The 18,618-nt window shown below is 30.0% G+C and overlaps 1 protein-coding gene and 1 non-coding gene across 2 annotated transcripts; one reads left to right on the forward strand and one right to left on the reverse strand.

Annotated features, from left to right (window-relative positions):
• Positions 1 to 5,551: 5,551 nt before the first annotated feature.
• On the forward strand, positions 5,552 to 5,625 carry TRNAV-AAC (transfer RNA valine (anticodon AAC)). The gene has a single exon. It is a non-coding gene; the product is annotated as a tRNA-Val (tRNA).
• Positions 5,626 to 13,762: 8,137 nt separating this feature from the next.
• LOC125812894 (probable indole-3-pyruvate monooxygenase YUCCA8) lies at positions 13,763 to 16,213 on the reverse strand. Its single transcript, XM_049492360.1, is given in 4 exon segments — positions 13,763 to 14,352; positions 14,861 to 15,232; positions 15,564 to 16,183; positions 16,186 to 16,213. Coding segments are annotated over 4 exon segments (1,224 nt in total). The 3' UTR covers positions 13,763 to 14,148.
• Positions 16,214 to 18,618: the final 2,405 nt, after the last annotated feature.

Consider the following 18,618-nt stretch of genomic DNA (forward strand, 5'->3'; position numbering starts at 1 on the left):
AAAGAGGTTAAATAGCAATAGTTTGCTATGGGGTACAATTAAATCAAACTATATTTATAACATTTAATTTGAATTAATAGTTTGCTATTATATACAATTTTCCCTATTATAAAATCATATTATTAGTATAAAGTAATAACCAATATAACTTTGATCTTTATTTGTCTCGAAGTTCTTTTCCATAAATAATGATAAAGTTATGAATGACCCTAAAATGAAATTTTGTATTTGATCAAAACTTCAATAGATATAATTATTTCCTTTTCAGAAAATTATATGTGAGACTTACTTGTGCCTCATACAACTCCGTTTCGAACTTTTTTAGTCATCTTTCACACTAAGCTACTAATTAAAACATCCATAAAAGAATATTTAATGATTAGTATCTATGTATTATTACTATGTGCATTCCCTATTGATCACTATCATAACTTGAACTTTGAACATTATTCTTGGAATAAAAAGAATATTTTCTTCACTAATTTGTACAACATATTTAGTATAGGCTGCCTTTAGTATAACATGGGGGAATAAAAGAAACCAATAAAGTTGTCAATTGTCATTTTTGTTTCATCATGTTGTGTCCCCACTATATAAATTAATTTTGGAGTAATAATTATTACAGAATTAATTAGGTTGATCTTTACAGGTTGGCAAATTAGTTGGTGTTTGTCTCCAAAAGAGTTTGGCTTAAGCATCAATGAGCACAAATGACAATTTATCATTAATTAGCGATATCGAATTTGAGTCAGAAATATAAAGTCATTTCTAATAAAGAAAATTAGTATATTTTAAAGTTCTACTTTACATCGTGATTTTAGATTAAGAGATCAAGAAAATAAGCACAAATGATTGACTATCATAAAGGATTTCGATTAATTAGAAGTAATACGTTTAATTTGTGTAAATTATTTTTTAGTGAAAGAACATTTTAATTTCAAAGTAAATTTTTCAACGTGAAGTCAAATTTATGAATAACTTACCAAAAAATGAACACGAGTGACAGTGCTTTCACTTCTTATGATTGTCATAAAATCAATATGCTAAAGTCTAAACACTAAAATAATAGCTTTTCAACTATAGAATATACTTAAATTATATTATATAGTGTAAAGTTTTAAATCATGTAACTTTTTTTTAACCAACTCCACCTAGTTGTGCATATTAAACGTGTGATAAATGAAAATAAATAATTTATGTTGCAATTGGTTTAAACTAATATAAAATATTGTTTCTATGAAATACTTACACACGACTAATTTATTGTTTTATTATTATTTGTTGTTTTATGTATTATCGTGACTATTTTTTTAAAAAAAGAATTTAAAAATTATTTTGGATTGTTTTTTCCTTTAAGTCAAGTATCTATCGAAAACAACATTTCTATATAAGATATGCATACACTCTATTCTCTCTAGTCTCTACATTCAAATATCTGAGGCTATACTAAATATGTTATCGTTATCGTATATTACTGAAGATAATGTTATTATGGATCAATCATAAGAATGAATAGGGTTCAGTTTTTCAGTTATCAAACACTACAATTGCAATGATGAATTTGATTTAACAACATATTGATGAACCACTCATATATATGAACTTGGATCATAAGCAAAGGAGTGGATAAAATGGGTCATCAACACAATAAAGGGAATCAAAATTTGGGTGGCTAGTCAACTTTTGGACCAATATACAAAATAGATATTTTTTCGATGTATTCGATCGCACAATGAATATAATTTTATTATTGAGCAATTATATACTAGTATATCATTTACATTAAAGATATTAATACAAATATAGTATGTAAAAATTTGTAAAAAATTCTTGGTACAAAAAAAAGATGGAAAAAGGGAAACAAAATAAATTTGTCTAGATCTTTTCCATTAAACAATAAGGGAACTAACATAGACATGAGCAATAGCAACACTTAGCGTGGAAATAGAAGACTAATAAGAATTGGAGGTGCATGGGAAAATATAGATGATTTGTTGTTCCCTATTGCACATGTAAGTGTACGTGATCGCACAAGTAATATAGTTCCTTTTAGAATCGAGTTGTCGAACCCAAGAGACTTACGATCAATTTATATTAACACTATTATTTCCACAATTTAAAGAATGTGTTTTGAAGAGATGGTGATTTTTGTTTACTACTAATGTGAACAATTTAATTATTAAAGTAACTAACTAGGACAATTTTGATTTTCAGTGATTTAAACCATTAAAGGAACAATTTCAGGGTTGCAGCATGTATAGAGTTTCACGTATTGCATCTTATGTGATGAATTAACTAAGGTTATCAAATTACTGATTTACAGGGTTAATTTTATGATCATGATCTCTCGGCCTCTAATCGCCTACTCCAATTGACTGTCTAACTACATCGTTGAGCGGGGATAGACAGACACAATTGGCGAGAATTTTCATCTTATTTAGCAACCAAGTTCGGTGTTCGTCCGGGTGTTAATTCTGAACACGAATTTGAACAAGTGATATGCAAGAGAGATCGAGCTCTTTATATTCTCTGGTCTATCTATACCTCTACGTCTCTTGAGTTCAAGAATAGACAATATGTTTATCACAATGGTGTCCAATCGGGAAATACTAATTAAACAATAATATAAAAGTAATTTAAGCGATAACCAACATTAATTCAAAACAATCAATGTTCAACAATTATCCGTAACTACAGCCCCAGAACAAAAATTTTTAGCCACTCATAATATTTTATCATATACCTCACAAATATTTTTATGGATATACACAGATATACATGCTATACGTAAAATACACATATATACACTTATATTATTATACAGAGAAGATATACACCAGTATAAAACAAATCACAGGTCATCAGAAAGCTCCATTTTTGGCACATTGTTTTTGACTGTAAACAATGTATATCACATACAACTTTTTATTTATCAATATACATAAATAAATAAGGCTGGAGATACATTGATATACAAAAGCTTCAAACTTCACAAATCTAATCCCAAAAACCCATCTAGAATGACCCAATTCTTGTTTATAATTCATTCACATAAATAGTTTTCGAAAATAATCAAAATTAAATAGAGATAAATTAAAAACTTGGGAAGATGAGTAAAAGTTATATACTGAAACAACATATTTCAAGTTTCTTTCTTTTTTCTTCTACAAAAGAAAGGACTCAAATGGATTTGAGCTCTCTTTGTACATCTTAATTGGTCTAATCTTTCCTTCACCTCCTTTGGGCCTTGAGGAGTTACACATGTCCTACGTAGTCATTTACGTGAGATTTACTCGAACTGATTTGTATTATATTATGTAAGATGCGTGTCTACTTATTCAACTTTATTCAAGTTTAAGTGTTTAATTACTTGTGCTTGTAAATGATACTAGGCAAATATCATACAGACTCAACACATGCTATTTTTATGCTTGTGAATGATCACCTATTTTATAATAACATCATTTTTGAATGTAAGTATTGATGCAGAAGTTGGGGGCTCCAGTATTCAAGCACGTGTTAAGAGAGCAAAATAGGGTGGCAGATGTTTTAGCTAATACTACTATAAAAACAGCTTTTAGGAACATCTAATTTACGAAAAGTGTTAATTGCCTCTACAGATACATATTTAACAACAATTAAACTAGTGTCGTTAATTAATTGTCACTAAAGATCATTTTGAGTGTAGTGCATATAAGGAGGATGCTTGAAGCATCTTTTTGGATAATCCAATTTTTTGTAGTGATAATTGAGTTAATAACATTATATACATTTAGAGTTATTTAAGTATTTAACGATATTTATATACAGAGTAATGATTATAAAAATTTATATTATATTGTTATAGTTGAATATAATATAGCGATAATTATATTAACGCGCTAAATAATTGCCACAAATGAGGAAGCTGAACAAGAAAGTGGCAATTTTTTACCAGCCCATGTGTTGATCTGTCAATGTTGGTAAGTGATGTCTTACCTTAAAAACAAAGAAGAAGCAAACAACTTTTAAAATCAAACAAAATCCAAAGTATATTACAATCGATCGATCTTGAATTGAGAGAATCATGTGGGTTGTTTTTTGGTGTTTTCTTTATGTATCTGAAGATGGATTTAGAATAGATTCTGTAATTTTAACTAAATTTATTATTTTCGATTCATATTATGTATACATACGATTTTTTAAATATAATTATATGAATCCATGGTAGAATTGTTTTCACTCTTTGGTAATCTAATAAATTGATAATTATTTCTATGTGTGATGTTTTTCCAAAAAAAAATTTATACTTGCTACTTAAATAATAGTATGTTTTTAAGGCAATACGAATATACAAACACAACTACACAAAAAATAATAATAATTATATATTTAGTATAATCCTACCGAGTGAGATTTGGAAGGATAGAGTTTACGCATATTTACTTTTACTTTGGAGATAAATGAGTTGTTTCTATAGATCCTCAATTCAAGAAAAAAAAATATTGTCTAAAGCAATAAAAAAAATGGAAATGAAGAAGCTATGTCAATTATCGGTGGTAATTTCAGGATCAATGATATATACAGTGCCGGCTCAATGCTTATAAAAATTAGGCATATGCCTTAGGCCCCCAATTTTAGGGGGCCTCTAATTTTTACCACAATAAATTATGTATTAATTTTTTTTAAAGAAAAAGATAATTATCTAAGATAAATATATTTTTCTTAAAAAATATATATATATTATTTTATTCACCTTCACCTCAATAAATAGAAGAAATCAAGAAAAAATTGTTTTGTCTCCTTACATTCTCTTCACTAACTCTCGCACTGTAATTTTCTAGACTCCTTTTATACTATAGGTAAGTTAGAGCTCTATAAAAAATATGAAGAAATAGTAAAAATCATGTTTTGGATAAAGTGAATTACAAACCTATTTAGATTGACTTATTTTATGTGTTTTTAAATCAAAAAAAAAAAAAAAAGCTTATAAGTTGTTTTGTCAACTTATTACTTATAGAATAATGTTAACAAGTTATATAATAATTGCTAGCTAAAAGATTTTAGGCCTTTAATTGAAATTTCTCTTTAGGCCTCTAAGTACGTTAAGCCGCCCCTGGATATATATATGCGGAGCTAGGATTTTAAATTTATGGATACAAAAGCGTAGTAGGAAGATAATTAAAACTACTAATAATTTAAGAGGGATCTAAATAAAACACGTCAAGTTTAGAGGGGTATGTAGGTATTATATCTAAAAAAAAGTATACATATTAAGTAACTTTAAAAACAAATATATAATTTGAGCAAAAGCTACTGAGTTGAATCCGTAAGTGACTCAATAGCGCAGCGCTCAAGTTACTACTGAACTAGCAACTTATTGTTGCAATTTCAGTTGATTATTAAAGTCACATCCCGTGTAATTAGTATTGATTCTCTTACGAGTTCAACTCAGTAGCTTTGACTCAAATCATATATTTGTGTTACAAAATTCATTGTTCTAAAAGTCACCTCCATGTAATTTCAAGACTGTATATTATAAGTACAAAAGCGTCAAAAATATTAACAAGTTGGTGTCGTGGTGTAGTTGGTTATCACGTCAGTCTAACACACTGAAGGTCTCCGGTTCAAGTCCGGGCGACGCCACAACTTTTTTTCCTTTTTTGTTATCTAAGTCGAGAAGATTTCTTGATTCGAAATACTCAATTTTTTTTTAAAAATAATTTGAATTATCAATATTTGGGACTTATGTTATTTTTTATGTAATTTTTAAATATGTAAAGGTTATTTTAGAAAATTTATAGATTCTATGACTGAATTCACAATTAAAATTAGATTGTTTGACTCTGGAAATTCAAAATATGCCACATAAATTAGGACAGAGAGAGTACTATACTAATAAAGATAAGATTCAATTGAGGGTGTTGTTTTTTGATGTGATATAAAGAGAAGATTCAATTGTAAAATGTTTTCAAATTTAACAACTAAGGATATCGTAGTTGAGATTCCTCCTCCATTAGTAAAAGGATAACATTTTATTCTCTTGAAATGAACTACTTCTTGGTATCATTGGCATCCCTCTACCGATCCCTCAATTTGAGATCATGGTGTTCGAGCTCCAAAAATGAAAAACTTTTTATTAGGGAGCGTTTAATGTCCCCTTAATGAACTTGATTTCGCTTTTCCAATCATCTAATGTAGGAGAAACCATGAATCTATTCATTTCTTCTCAGACTCGCGTAGTGGTCTTTTTCATCTCATAAATGTAGATGCTCAACTCTCTTTTATCATCTTTTCGAATTCCGCTTCTTCCTAATGGACCATAAGGGCTCTAAGACTATTCAATGCAAATTCGACTTAATCAAACTAATTAATTTCAACTATGAACGGTCAAAAGAGTTCCCAAAGAAGGGAAGAGTCGGTACATGTGAGTCAAGAATAAGAGTTGAATCTATTATTATTTTTAGTATTATTATAATATTAATTAAAAGTCAAAATTTAGTAAATGAGATTGTGAAGTTTATAACAAAAAATAATTAAAAAAATAGTGTAGTATAGAAATGTGTTAGACCATCAGCTTCATGAAGAAACCCTATCCATCTATTTTCAAATGCATGTTTAATATAATTTTTCATATATTTGGCAAGTTGGTTTTCCAATCAATATTTTAGGACCACTTTCAATTATTCTTAGCTAAGAACAAATTGATTTCTTCTTCAATGGTCTTTATCTTGGTTGCTTCATTGGCATGCCACTCTCTTTGTCATAACTATTTCTACTATAGGTACAATTCGAGAAAGTTGAAGAAATTCGATAAGCTTACCTTTTTCTTTTCGAAGTATTCTTTTCATGATTTTGTCTATCATTTTGGATAAGACATGATCCAAAAAAAAGTAAACTGAATTTTATCTATTGATGATGTAATAAACATGATTATATATATATATATATATATATATATATATATATATATATATATATAATGTCATTGTCTAATAATATGATAATATTATACAATGACTGTAACATCTCGCAATTTGAAATAGCTAGAAAGGAGCTAAGAACTGAAAATAGTTATTTTTGGAAATAATAAAAAGGGAAAAGACATAAAATCCCCCCTAAACTTGTACGCATAACTTACTTTAGCACTTTAACTATACAGGTGTTTAAATACCCCCCTTAACATCTTTTAAGTGTTTTTTTTCAACCCTCCCATTACTAGCCCAGTTGAAGGCTCGGTGTTGTAGTCACACACATTTTTATTCGTCCACGTGTATATTAACTAAATTTCTAATTAATTACTTAAATCTCCATAATAATTTTTTTTTCATCACTAATTGTCTTCCCCAATGTCTGTCACCTTCTCAACAACAACTCTTCTTTTTACAGTGAAATTTTCTTCAATTTTTCTTCTTCCATTATATATAATTTTCTCTTTATGTAACAAATAAAAAAAACTTTTCCAATTTGCTTTCTTTTCGTAAGAAAATAGGTTTCAACATTCCATTTGTAGACATCAATTTCCACACTAAACCAACAACTCCTACACCCACCATGATTATGTCTAAAATTGAGCCAAAAACTAAACCCATCGATGATTTTACCCCTCAATCTACAAATTATAATTCAAATTTCAATTGCAATTCCAGTTCAGTTTTTAGTTACATCATACCACCTTCCTCGAAAATTAAAAAAATTATTTACATAAAAATGTTAATTTATCAATGAATTGGACGAAATCTCCACAATCAATTTTTTGCCAACAATATCTTTGAATTTTTTTTAGTGAAAATCGGGTCTTTTTTTGATAACTCTTTAAACTCATAGATCTAATAATCTTTTTTGATGTCGAAAATGGTATCAATGAATCAAACACCAAAAATTTTTGTCAAAGAAAAACAGAAAAAAAGAAACGATTAAAATCTAGAAAAAAAAAGAAGAAGAAAAAAATGTGGAAAAAGTTACAGTTGGGAGTAAATGAGTAAATGTTTACACTGAATGAAAAGAATAAGAAAGAGAAAGAGCCTTGAGAAAAACAAAGGAAGAAGAAGACGCAAAAAAAAAAAAAAAAACTACAGAAAAGAGAAGTTAATTGAAAACTAAAATGTTTAAAAATTAGTAAAATAAGTTATTAAATATGTCATCCAATAAAAAGATGACATTTGTCAGTTTTTTTTCTGTCTCACGCGCTTATAGAAAGTTGGTGATACAAATTTTGCCACGTCACCCTTTAAGGGGTAATTAAATTCACTTCAAATTAAATTAGGGGGGTAAACAAACACCCGTATAGTTAAAGTGCTAAAGTAAGTTGTGCAGACAAGTTCAGGAGGGAATTTATGTATTTTCTCTAATAAAAAATATGGAAATTTGTTTAAATTAGGAAAAGTGAGTTTTTGGTCAACTTCAAACGGCCATAACTCCTAACTCAGGATGAGTTAGACGTACTTCCAGATATGGTTGGAAAGCTCTTGGAATAATATTTCCAACGCCATTGAGTTTACGCGATTATGAATTCATATGAGTGAGTTATGCCCTTTGGAAGTTGGGTTGTTCAAATAAGGAAATGTTCAATTCGGATTTTTGAAGGGTATTTCAGTCTTTTCCTTATCCAATTAATTAAATTCGTTTTAGTGAATTAATTAAGGGTCTAAACTAAACTTGGTCAGTTTTACGCTTTTGGAAAAGAGTTATGGTTTTAGAGAAGAGGAAAGAAGAGGAGAAAAGAGAAGGAGGAGCAAAGAAATCGTCAAGTTCGTCGAGTTTAGCTTGTGGATTTCGTCGGGGGTGATTCCTACAAGGTATGTGAGATCACATAGCGTTGAATTAGTTCACCCACGCGCCAATCATGATTAAATTTCAGCGAAGTTATTAGATTTGAAAGTAAATCCTTGAGTTCTTGATAAATTTCGTTTGAATTCTTGTGGGTTGTGTTGATTGGAGTTTCTTGAGATTGATTCACGTTTTTAGTCGTGTTTTCGAGTAGAATCTGATGTACTTTGAACATATAATCAATTCTAAGTGTTTGGGAAAAGAACCTATGGAGTTTAGAGGGTTTAGAGCTGAAAAACGAAGAAGAACTTTCATCGGACGAAATCTGGTAGTGGTGGCGCGTCGCAGAGCTAGTCCCCAAAATTGGGAAAATTCGTTTCGCGTCGCGGAACCGTCACGGACCTTTTTTCCTCAAAAAGTCATTTTTGAAACCAAAAATTAAATACCCCTCAGCGTCGCGGATCTACCCTAAAATATTGATTTTTTCGGTCTTTTCTCATGTTTAGCTATCTAAAATCATTCCTAAACATCATGAGATCTTTCCAATCACATATCACAATCCTTAAATCCATAATCCAATTCAAGGACCAGTTAAGAGTCAAGTCAAGAGTGGTTAAGATCAAAGTCAAGAGAAGTTAAGAGTCAAGTCAAGAAAAGTCAAGAGAAGTTCATAAAGTTTTCCAAAAGTCTTTTACAAATGTTTTAACTTTGTTTTAAGACTTGAGTTTGAGTTGAGTAAAGAGTAAAGTTGAAGTTCATTTCTTCAAAAGTATATGGGGACTATGTATTCCCAAAAGAGTTTAAAATGTTTTCACATTTAAATAAGAACGGAAACTAAGATTTCCAAAAGAGCTTTTGAGCTAGTTTTTCAGTGAAGAGCCTTTGGGCTAGTTTTCAGTTAAAGAGTAAATGTTTTCACAATAAAGCAAAGAGAGGAAACCTTGATTTCCAAGATAGCCTTTGAGCTAAGTTTTTGAGCAATTATCTCAAACCACAAAAAGAAGTATGTTTTTAAACATAAAGAGCTAGTATCATATTTTGGGAGTAGTATTGAGCACCGATATGGGGGAGCGTTCAAGGAACCCACAGCCCTTATAAAACCATGTAGTCATCATAGGTAGAAAAGGGTCATACTTTTTAGATGAACCCTTAGTGCTTTGTAGCATAGACTAGTGGATCCACTTAGTGAGTTAGGTCCTATACCCCCGGCAAGGTTTATGATGGTCCTTGGCAGCGTGAGGTAAAGTGTTGTATCATCACTATAGCTCTTAAGTGATGGTTGTCGGTTAGAGAAATTTCCACAATAGTATTTTATATTCTTATATACATCAGTTTACTTGTATTTTTACATACATCTCAGAGTTATATGTATATTTGCATACAAACAGAGTTGACATCATGTTTTAAACAATTTTTCTTTATATTGCACTTGTTTTTAAACTGCTTTATATTGAAATGAGTTTAGTTATGTTGAACTGAGTTGAGCCAGGTAAGTTCTTCAGTTCCTTTTAGATTCTTTTTAAGCCTATGTTGTGTTTAGCATTCCAAGTCGCATACTCGTACATTCAATGTACTGATGCCAGTTGGCCTGCATCTTATTATGATGCAGACGCAGGTAACCATGATCAGCATCCAGCGCATCGTTGATCCAGTTGAGCTTCAGAGTTGTTGGTGAGCCTCCTTGCTTCCGGAGGATTCCCCTTTTTCATTACGTTATCATTTTAGTTCATTAGGATGTCGTGGGCCTGTCCCGACATCCATCTTAGTTGTTTTAGAGGCTTCATAGATAGTCAGTTAGATGTTAGTTCATTCGTCATCATTTTGTTATTGGCTTATGTTCAGAATTGAGTTGCCATTTTGGCTAAGTTAAATGTTTATTTTTAAAACATTATGAGTTCAGTTTGAGACATGTTGAGTTATCTTGTATTTGGATTCTCTTTCTTATGTCTAAGTTTTCCGCTGAGTAAGTAAGCCAGACCAAGGGTTCGCTTGGGGCCAGCAATGGTTCTCAAGTGCTAGCTACGTCCAGGATGTAGGCTCAGGGCGTGACAATGACTTTGATTATTATAGGTACAACTTGAGAAATTTGGTGAGCTTACATTTTTATTTTCGAGTAATTTTAATCAACTATCCCTTTATAAGTTATTTTCATGATTTTGTCTATTCTTTTTGATATGGCATGATCCATACAAAAGTAATTTTAAGGGAAAAGAAAAAAAAGTATATTAAGTTTTATCTATTGATGATGTAGATAACATCACCGTGTCATTTAATAACTATATACGAACAATATTATACGACTTTGACTATAGGTACAATTCGAGAAAGTTGGAGAAATTCGATGAGCTTACTCTTTTCTTTTCGAAGTAATGCTAATCAACTATCCCTCTGTAAGTTATTTTCATGATTTTATCATATCATTTTGGATATGCCATGATCCATACAAAAGTTATTTTAGAAAGAAAAAAAGAATACTATGTTTTATCTATTGATGATGTAGAAAATACGATCGTGTCAGTTAATAACTATATATGTATTTTCCATGCCATTGTCTAATTATACAACAATATCATACAACGACTTTGACTATAGGAACAATTCAAGAAATTAAAGTTGGAGAAATTCAATGAGCTTACTCTTTTCTTTTCAAAGTAATTCTGATCAACTATCTCCATATAAGTTCTTTTCATGATTTTATCACATTATTTTGGATATGCCATGATCCATACGAAAGTAATTTTACAAAGGAAAAAAATGAGTATTTTTTGTATCATTGTCTAATAATATGGCAATATGATACAATGACTTTGACTGTAGGTACAATTCAAAAAAAGTTGAAGAAGTTCGATAAATTTACTTGTTTTATTTTCGAAGTAACTCTAATCAACTATCCCTTTATAGGTTCTTTTCACAATTTTTTCATATCATTTTGGATATGCCTTGATGCATATAGAAGTAATTTAGAAAATGAAAGAAGTATACTAAGCTTTATCTATCGACTATATAGAAAATATGATCATACCATTAAATATCTATCTATTAATATATATTTCCCGTGCCACTGTCTAATAATACAAAAATATGACACAACTATTTCAACTATAGGTACGATTCAAGAAAATTGGAGAAATTTGATGAGTTAATTCTTTTCTTTTTAAAGTAACTCTGATCAACTCACTTCTTATAAGTTCTTTTCACAATTTTGTCATATCATTATGCCATATGATGCATACAGAAATAGTTTTAGAAAAAAAAAATAGTGTACTAAGTTTTGTCTATTGATGATGTAAAAAATATTATCGTGTCATTTAAAAAAATAATAATATATATATATATATATTATATATATATATATATATATATATATATGTTTTGCACCCATTGTCTGATAATACGACAATATGATACAACGACATCATTGTTCTTGGGTCAACTATTTCGTCTATAGGTACAATTTAGGAAAATTAGAGAAATTTGATGAGTTGTTTACTCTTTTCTTTTGAAGTAACTCTAATCAACTAACTTCATATATGTTCTTTTCACGATTTTGTCATATCATTTTGTATATGCCATGATGCATACGGAAGTAATTTTAGAAAACACGATCGTGTCATTTAATAACTATATATTTATTTTTCGTGCCATTGTCTAATAATATGACAATATGATACAACAATACCTTTGCTTCGTTCATAACTATTTTGACTATAGGTACAATTCAAGAAAATTCGATAAATTTGATGAATTCACTCCTTTCTTTTCAAACTGATTCTGATCAACTATTCCTTTATAATTAAGTTCTTGTCATAATTTCGTCATATCATTTTGGATATACCATGATCCATACTTAAAAGTAATTTTCAAAAAACACATAACTCTTATCCATTGACGATGTAATTAAAAAATATGATTATCGTAACACTTCATAATCATGATATGGGGCCGATATTGATCATTATGTGCAGCGACATACTTTTTTCTTTCTACTTGAACTATGTATGCATTAAAAAATATTTAAAATATTATACTTTATTAAGTTCACACTTATAATTATCTCAAACAATTGAATAATGTATTCGTGTTATTTCACTAACCGATTTAAATTCTGAATTCACCTTCTAAGGTATCCAACAAAATCTTCTTTTGTAAATGCATATATGTGTACAAAGGGTGTTGAAATGATGACTAGTTGCTATCCAAAAACTTCATAACTGTACTGAGTATGACTAATTGAAAAGAACTTGAAATAGGACATTCCTTTTGTAATACAAATCATATTCTATTTATTGCATTGAAAATTATGCATATAAAGTGAGCAAATTGAAGAGTCATTTTCTTCATTCAAGTTTTTCTGAATTTCATTCAAAGCTTCACCAATATGACTTGTGAATAAATTTTTTCATTTTTTTTATTTTTTATATTTGAGACTTATCTAGTGTATCTCCCAATCTTTGTGGTCTACATCATTGCTAATTTAATTTCTTTTTGATAATTTGAGAAATTCCCAAGGTATTTTGTAACTAGGCGTGATAATTGCCACCACTTTTATTTTTTTCACTTAAATATCAAAATTTTATTTGTGGTAGCATTCAGACGTACGACGTGTGCATAATTCATACATCAGGTGTACTCCTATCATTAGACCAAAGTTTTAGGGACAGTGCTAATAAGTAAGGATAAATATGAAATTTAGAACAATCAAATGCTACTTTGAACAATAACTAATATCTTTGTCACTTTGATTAATCAACTAGCAATTGTACAACTTTTAACAAAAAATCAATATAATCGAAAAATTCATGAGAGCCAATGAGATATATTATGAAACGTGATGGATCCGCCCTTCTACTCTTTTTCATTTAAATACAAAAAAGTTATTTGTGACGTTAAAGTTTAGACCTATGACGTGCAGTCAAATCCACATATCACGCGCTACACTCCTCTATATCATTAGACCAAAATTAGTTAAAGATAAACATGAAATTCAGAACAATCAAATCATACCAAGGCTACTTTGAACAATAAAGAAATATCTTTGTCACTTTGATTAATAATCAGTAGTAATTGTACAAATATGTACAAAAATATCAACGCAAGTGAACACTAAAGTCAAAGTTCAAAAAGGGGTAAAAAGGGAAAATTAAAAAAACTAGACCACCTCATCATGCTCGGGAAACTCAACCCAAACACCGCGTCCCCAAAAAAGAACTTGTTTTCTTTTTTGGAGGACCTGACAACTTGTGCAAGTACTTTCCACCTAACCTTTTTTCTTTTGGAGGATCTGACAACATATAATTCAAAAACTCCCAAACTATACCAAAACTTGGGCTTTTGGAGAGGGCTAATCTATCTATGCTACCTATTTTTTCACAAAATTAATCTCTATATGATTCAATTAAATCACAAGGTTGAGATTTTTTGCTTCTTTTGCATAATATCTTCATTGTAAGCTTTGGTAATATCTTGTGCAATTTGGATAGCATCAGCAGAAGCACCTGATAGCCCTCTCCTTGTGAAACCAACTGCATATAGCCCAGATTTTCCTTTCCAACTATTTGGAAATGGTGCTTTTGGGAATCCATTTTTGGAAAAGAATTCACTTTCCTATATAAAAAAAAATTACAAAATAATATTAGTCAACTATTCAAGAATCATTCATAAAAAGTTCAAAGTCAATTTGACACATGTACTTACACGACTTTCTAGTACCGAACCCTTAACTTGACTGATTTTCAAACAAACACTATAACTTGGTCTTATTGACGATGTGTTTAGACCTAGCTAAGGTGTCTGTTTGAGAATCCATCAAGTTAACTGTTCAACACTAGAAGTTTGTGCAAGTACTAAACCTAAACATAAATAAAAAGGAGCATCCAAAAGTTTCAATATTTTTCAATTTGACATTCGTACTTGCACGATTTTCTAGTGATGACCGCTTAACTTCACAAATTCTCAAACACACACTGTTTAACTTGGTCTTTTTAATTTATGAAAATACGTGTTTTGACCAAGTGAAGGTGTCTGTTTGAGAACGAACATGTTAATTGAGGTACTAAGCCTAAATAAAAAAGAAAGATCCAAAAAAATTGAGAAAAATAGAACATTTTCTCACCTTTAGCCAAAAAGGGACATTGCTGCAATAACCAGTAGCAAGAACAACAGAATCAATTTCGAGTTTTTCACCATTGACAAGTTCAACAGTGCCACATGAAAACCTCTTGATTCCAGGGACAACATTGATTTTTCTTGATCTAATTTTTTCCAATGCACCAATGTCCAAAACAGGAGTTTTCCCTTGTGTATTCTTGAGTTCCAAAGGACCAATTTTTGGCCTTTTGAGTCCATATTTCTCAATGTTACCAAGAATGAACCATGTCAAAATTAGTAAAATTTTGTCAACTAGCCACAATGGTAACCATTTCATCATAAACATAGCCAATTCAAATATTGATTTCCCAAAAATTTCTCTTGGCAATACATGAACCTGAAGAAGAAAATAAAAGAACAAATTCCATTAGAATCCAAACTTTATTGTTTGTTATAAGAAAATACAAAAAGGATTTAACATATTTTAACATGTTGTAATAGGTTATCTGTCTCGTCCTTTAGGTAACTAATCTCACTTTTTATGACTACTATCTTTTGTATGACCTGATAGTGTGCAAATTCTTGTACTTTATCAGTTATAAAAGATACTGTATAAAAGGACTTTTACATTATCAAGTCACTTGAAAGATAACTAGAGATAAATCGTCCATATTAAGTGGAATTACTAACCCAAAATACTAATACTACTGTCAGTGTGTATAACTTACCGAGCTACGACAAACCAATGATGGTTGAGCATTATGATTGCAAAGATCAAGAGAAACTTCCATGCCAGAATTCCCACAACCAACAACAAGAACTTTCTTCCCACTAAACTTCTCACCAGACTTATAATCACAAGCATGAATAACTTCACCTCCAAATTCTTCTAATCCTTCAATATTAGGCACAACTTTTTCAGCATTTTCCCCTGTAGCCACAACAAGCCATTGACAAATATACTCAACTTCTAAGCCATTTGGTGAAATAGTTTTCACCCTCCACAATTTACAAATTTGGTCATATTTTGCAAATTGAACACACTCATTAAACATTGGATTGATGTCAAATTTTCTAGCATATGATTCAAGATAATCAATGAATTGTTTCTTTGTAGGGTACTCAGGATAGTGTTGTGGGAATGGAAATTTGGGTAATTGACAAAATTGTTTAGGGAGGTGTAGCTTTAATCTATTGTAAGTTTTTTTTTGCCATAGAGATGCAATACAATCTGATTTTTCCAAGATTACAAAAGGGATACCTTGTTCTTTTAAACAAGCACCAACAGCAAGTCCTGATGGCCCTGCACCTACAATAACAGGACCATTTACCCATACACATCTACTAGAAACAAATCTTGACCATTGAAGCTAACCATAATTCAACGACAGACTTTGAAAGTAGAACACGAGCGTGTTTTTGTAATTGTAGTGTATGAAGACTTGAAAGAAGAGGAAGGTTGTTTGAGTTTGTTGTTGAAATGGTTTTGACTAGTGGAAAAAATCGATGTCTGACTTTGAAAGCAGAACACAAACCTATTTCTGCTACTCTGAATTTTAATTGAGCAATGGTAGTGGTGTGAAGACTTGAAAGAAGAGGAAGTTGGTTTAAGTTTGTTTTTGAAGTGGTATTTTCTTGTGAAAATTCGACGATCGACTTTGGAAGCAGCACACGAACCTATTTCTGCTATTCTGGATTTTAATCGAGCAATGATAGTGTTTGATGACTTGAAATAGGAGGAATTTGGTTTTTTTTTCTAGTGAAAATGTTGAGTGCTGACTCTGAAAGCAGAACACGGACGTATTTTTTTATTCAAAATTTGATTGAACAATGATGGTGGATGAGTACTTGAACACGATATAGTAAAGAACTGAATCTCAGTGGATCGTAGCAACAAGATCAATAAGTGAATGTGTATTTGAAGTTGTGAATGTAGTAAAGAAAGAGAAGAGAAGAATTGAAGTAGTTTGATTTGAATGTAGTAAAGAGAGGGTGGAAGGTGTTTAAATAGAAGTTTTGGTAGTGAGATATATGAAAGGGGCATTTGATAGAAGGTGGGAAGTTAATGCCTTTTCAAATGGGGTCCTTCTCAAATCATAAGCTAAACTCTGACAACTATTATTTTATTTCAAAATTAATATTAATTCAATAAACTATTTTTGTATCATATACTAAAATATTAGAAGTACACTATACTCCACTTTTATATATATTCAAGAATTAATAATGAAAAAGTCTTTAGAAGGTCAAGCTAGAAAGCTGACTTGGACATAGCAAATATGTATAAGTTGGGGCCTATAGGAGATCATTTCTAAGTTGGATTAGCTTATTTCGTAAAAAAGATAGCTCGATGCGCGAAATATGACAAGTTCATGCAAAATCCAAGGAAGAGTCATATCTCAAAGGAACGTTATCGATGGATGATTTCATCACTCAAATTCATAACTTATAAATTGCATGAGACTTTATCGCTGCTCCAAAACTCCTCTCCATCAACTTAAATTCTGATAGTACGGTATAAATAATTTATATATTATCAAATTATTTTATCTTGTTATAACAAATTACCGATAATATTGTATATCTTACATTGCATGCCTTATTTTAGAGGTAGCTAGTTCGATTTAATTCTATTTTATATTGCATCAATGACTGATTTCATTGTTTGAATTAAACTCATAACTTATAAACCATAAAATACTTTATCGTTATTTCAAGACTTCTCTTTATCAACTTAAATTCTGACCGTATAAATAATTTATATATTATCCATTTTATTTTAACATGTTATAACAAATAATTGATAATAAAGTATATTTTATATTGGACCCCATCCTAGGGCTACCCTAGGGTAGTAATAACTTGAGTTTTTAGCCACAAATATGCCCATACTTGCCAGCTGAAAACCCATGGCTAACACCACCTTGATTGCCAAGTATATTGACCCCACTTTATTTCTCTATCCATTCTACTTCCCTAACATTTGCTTTAAACAAATACCAAAAATCTTTCTTGGGCATCTCCTGATCTCCAACCCTATATCCTATTTTACTCTCCAAATATAAAGTTTTATATTTTTTCAGACAATTAACTCCAATCATATTCTCTATTTTACTCTTTAAAAATGAATCTTTTTCTCTCTCCTCAATATTATATTATTATTTATATTTCATTTTTCTTTTTCTTATTTCATAATATAAATCCTTTATTTTTGCCCAATAATTACTTTATATAATTTTCATGTGATATAAAATTATATTTTTTCAAATTTTTTATTTAATATAAAATTATATTTTATTCTAAATTTTTAAATAACATAAACTGCAAGAAAGTATTATATAAAATACAAATTAATGGACAAATTCAAATAAACGTGAAATACAATTACATAAATACTCAATTTTTGAAATTATTATGTTGTTCCCATTACCCATAAATGCTCTATTAATGCATTAAGGAGTTCAAAATGAGCATTTTTGTCCTTAATTTTTTTTATGTCTAGCTAAAAATTGTTCAAATCGGAGATTTTCATCTACCACCATTTATTCCGTTGGAGTTGGAGCCTCTACGACATCTTGAATTAGTGCATTAGGATCACGTTCATCCTCAATTATCATGTTGTGCAGTATAATACATGTAGTCATTATATCATGTAGCACTTCCTTTCTCCAAAAACGTGACGGTCTTGCAATAATTGCAAAACTCCGAATGCACGTTCAACATCTTTTCGGCATGATTCTTGTTTTATCGCGAATTAATTATTATATTATGTATTGTATTTTA

This window comes from Solanum verrucosum, unplaced genomic scaffold (assembly GCF_900185275.1).
Source record: "Solanum verrucosum unplaced genomic scaffold, falcon-dt-bn FXZP01000144.1, whole genome shotgun sequence".
NCBI lineage: Eukaryota > Viridiplantae > Streptophyta > Magnoliopsida > Solanales > Solanaceae > Solanum > Solanum verrucosum.